Genomic DNA, 3600 nt, shown 5'->3' with positions numbered 1-3600 from the left:
CAGGAAACATTAAACAGCAGCTGAAGACTCAGCAATGAAAAAAAAAGACAGGAAAGAACTGTCTCACATTCACCATATGGTGACAGTACACACAGGGGCAGCTAATGCAGACTGGTTCATGTATTATAAATTCATCCCTCGGCTTGATTTGAGGGCACCTTGTGCGTGCGCCTCTGTGCTCACACACTGCCTCGGTCAGGCCCGCCTCTGCCACACGCCTCCACAGCTCACCTCTTTTTTATGTCACAATTAAATGTGAAATTGAACTTTTCAACTATGGGCTTGAAAACCTGAAAAACAAGCATATATAAAAACACAGAGTGAATCTATTTTGCATTTATAATTTCCCAATATTTTATGCTGTCTTCAAAAAAAAAAAAAAAAAATCAACAAAAAAATTTCAGTTACATTATTAAAAAAAAAAAAAAAAAGCCAGTCTCATCCATACAGCATATCTGACATTCCTCACACTTCACTCTGAATGTTGCTTTGCATAAAAGGAATTTCTTATGGGAAGAGGAAGATAAATCCTTAACAATTCACAGCACTTCTAGAATAAGGAATACATTTTAAGTGAAATTTTCTTTAGTAATTAAAAGCAAACAGGCTGGTTGCTGTCCCAGGGAGTTCCATCAAACGCTGCTTGCTCTCTACATACAGTACACTAGCAGTGTCATATTCCCATGCCTAATTCCATAATTACAAATAAACCTGCAGTAAGAGCAACAGAAGTACAGTAGTAACATTGCACAGATATGCATGAAAGATGCATCAAGCCAAAGAAATTTTTCCCTACCATGACTGTGTAGTCTATCTGAGGAGCCATCTCAGCATTAGTCCCACCTTTTAAATGAAGTTCTGATGGGGAAGCAGCAAACAGCACGCAGGGCATTGCTACCTGCATCAGTAGACACACGCTCCTAAAAGCAATTACAAGATGCTCAAATGTTGTGCAGTCATAATCCATAGAATTCCATAGAGTCGTTACGTATCAAAGGCAAATGACTTTTCCAAAGCATTTACATAAATGTTTGATTTTGAACATTACCTAGAAAGTAAACTTATTAGTCTTAAAAATACTAATTTAAAACTTCCATGTCCTTAGCAAGCCTAAAAACGGAGGTTTTTGTTTCACAATAATTCCATCTTTAATATTCCTGTTTGAAATAAAAGTAACTTAGCTTACTGAGTATAGTGAGGGGACTGTGAAAACTGTAGGCTTAGCTAGGAGATGATAAAAGCAGAAAAGGCTTAGGCAGCAATTTTAACATTTTAATACTTATTTAGTAACAAAATATTTAGAAAACTACAAAATTGCTTAGAAGCTGGTCAACATCCCGCACAAGAAAATTCAGGAGCACAGAAAACATGCTTTTAGATACAAGATTCCCTGATCATTGAATCTCTCCACATTTCATAGATAATAACTTCCAAAATAAATTTGCCAAAAATAAGTTGTTCAGCAAAACGAAACAGTTACCTCACAGGGGTTTCAAACATCATTTTGAATTGTGAAAAAACAGTAATGACCACTGAACTGAAGAACACATGGTTTTGGTTTTTTAAATAACTTCCAAATGTTTGCGAACCATACTGTTTCTTTTTTCTTTTTGCTTGTGCTTGATTACTAATTCTGCTGCATTTTTGCTTACTCAAACCTTTCTGTGTTAAGTAAAAGGGATCAGCTTGGTGGTTTATATTGCTGTAGCTCAGAAAAATATTTCTCTTAACTTAAAGGAAACTTGAACTCATGGCTAACCTGGCTTATGCTTCCAAACAACGGCTCACACCAGCCTTCCGTAGCTAAACCCACTTACTCGGTTTTACAATGGATTCCAAGAACAAAGGACCCAACACAGAAATATAGAAGAAACACAGGCACGAAGAACCATGGATAGAATACATTCCCAGTTCCAAAAGGTGAGTATCCCATACTGTACCATTACGTGTGTAAGTAAAATTGCTTACTCAAACCTTTCTGTGTTAAGTAAAAGGGATCAGCTTGGTGGTTTATATTGCTGTAGCTCAGAAAAATATTTCTCTTAACTTAAAGGAAACTTGAACTCATGGCTAACCTGGCTTATGCTTCCAAACAACGGCTCACACCAGCCTTCCGTAGCTAAACCCACTTACTCGGTTTTACAACGGATTCCAAGAACAAAGGACCCAGCACAGAAATATAGAAGAAACACAGGCACAAAGAACCATGGATAGAATACATTCCCAGTTCCAAAAGGTGAGTATCCCATACTGTACCATTACGTGTGTAAGTAAAATCTCAAAATTTGCTTTATTGTACGAAGAGGATTATTTCAGATCTCACGGATTTGAGATGCTTATCTAATTTGATGCCTTTGACCTGATACAACATACTAATGTGAGAAAATAACGGATAAAGTTTTAAATACATGGGCAGCTGGTTTTTTTGCTTAACATTAATCAAGCCTTCAACTTACATACCCATTATAATTTAAAAACTATTAGACTCACATGTATTTTATTCATGCATACCCTGCCTACACTAAAGGTTCTTTGGTCACATACATCTGGCTCAGGTGGCACAGAGTTTGGCTCATTACCCATATATTTTTTTTCCCCCCACTGTTTTGTGACAATTTTAGTTACCAAGACGTCCTCTGTTGTCATTTTAAAGTTACCAAAAGCAGTTAAGAGTGGTTACTGGTCAGTCATTACCCATGTACAAAGACATACCCTGCTGTTTTTGTATCTGCTATGTGGGTTCCACCTTTGATCTTCCCAGGAGTGAAGGTTATTTCTGTCGAGCCAATTTCTCCGCCTTCCAGCTTCCCCTCGCATAGGTCTCGAATGATCTCCAATCCAGACAGATGTTGAGGCCTTGGAGTAACAATACCAAGTTAAAGACAGGTGCAAGTACAATCGCAGAATCCTAGAATGTTTTGGGGGCTCCACCCCCTCTCTGGGCAACCCCTGCCAGGGTTTCACCACCCTCCTTGTAAAGAAGTTCTTCCTTAGATCCAGTCTAAACCTACCCTGGTTTAGTTTAAAACCATCCCCCCTTGTCCTGTCACAACTGGCCCTGATAAAAAGATTGTCCCCATACTCATGTTACATTATAGGAACTACTAAAACCCAACTAATAAATACTAAAATTACAAATTTCAGATCATACAAGGATCAGAAATTCGATCTGGTTGCTACAGTACTTCTCCTGAGTTCCCAGGAACCAAGGGAGCAGCGTTCAGGCCATTCTGGAATTTGCAGGATTCTGGTGTGTTTTCCATTAGAATGAGTCCAGACAGCTGAGATACAGGAGCAGTCGCCTGTCCTAACACGATAAATGCTTGGACAAAAATGCAACGGGATAACGGGATACTGAACTGGAGCCAAGCCAGTAACCGGTTGCCAGCGCCACGAGAGAGCGAACAGTTTTGCTACGTGTCTGGCTTGCTGTGCTTGCGTTTCCATTTATTTGAGCAGAAAGAAGCGAACCATTCCTAACGCTGCGCACTCGGTGAACCACCATTACACCACCTCGGTGGTATTTCGTGTTCCAGGCCGTGCAGCCTCCCCCTCGCGCCTTTGCTCCCCAGGCCTGCGGCGCCTGACAGGCGGCGGCGG

At 39.8% G+C, this 3600-nt stretch overlaps 1 protein-coding gene across 1 annotated transcript in view; it reads right to left on the bottom strand.

The window, feature by feature from the left end:
* The window catches only part of RTCA (RNA 3'-terminal phosphate cyclase), a gene marked incomplete at its 5' end in the record, with an annotated part of 7905 nt that extends 5029 nt beyond the window's left edge, over positions 1–2876 (bottom strand). The window contains 3 exon segments of the mRNA XM_035902875.1: positions 232–290; positions 797–920; positions 2713–2876. Coding sequence (XP_035758768.1) covers positions 232–290; positions 797–920; positions 2713–2876 — 347 coding nt within the window.
* Positions 2877–3600: the final 724 nt, after the last annotated feature.

The sequence above is a fragment of the Egretta garzetta genome, unplaced genomic scaffold, assembly GCF_000687185.1.
Source record: "Egretta garzetta isolate BGI_Z169 unplaced genomic scaffold, ASM68718v1 scaffold149, whole genome shotgun sequence".
NCBI lineage: Eukaryota > Metazoa > Chordata > Aves > Pelecaniformes > Ardeidae > Egretta > Egretta garzetta.
This window is presented reverse-complemented; position numbering and strand designations above follow the sequence as displayed.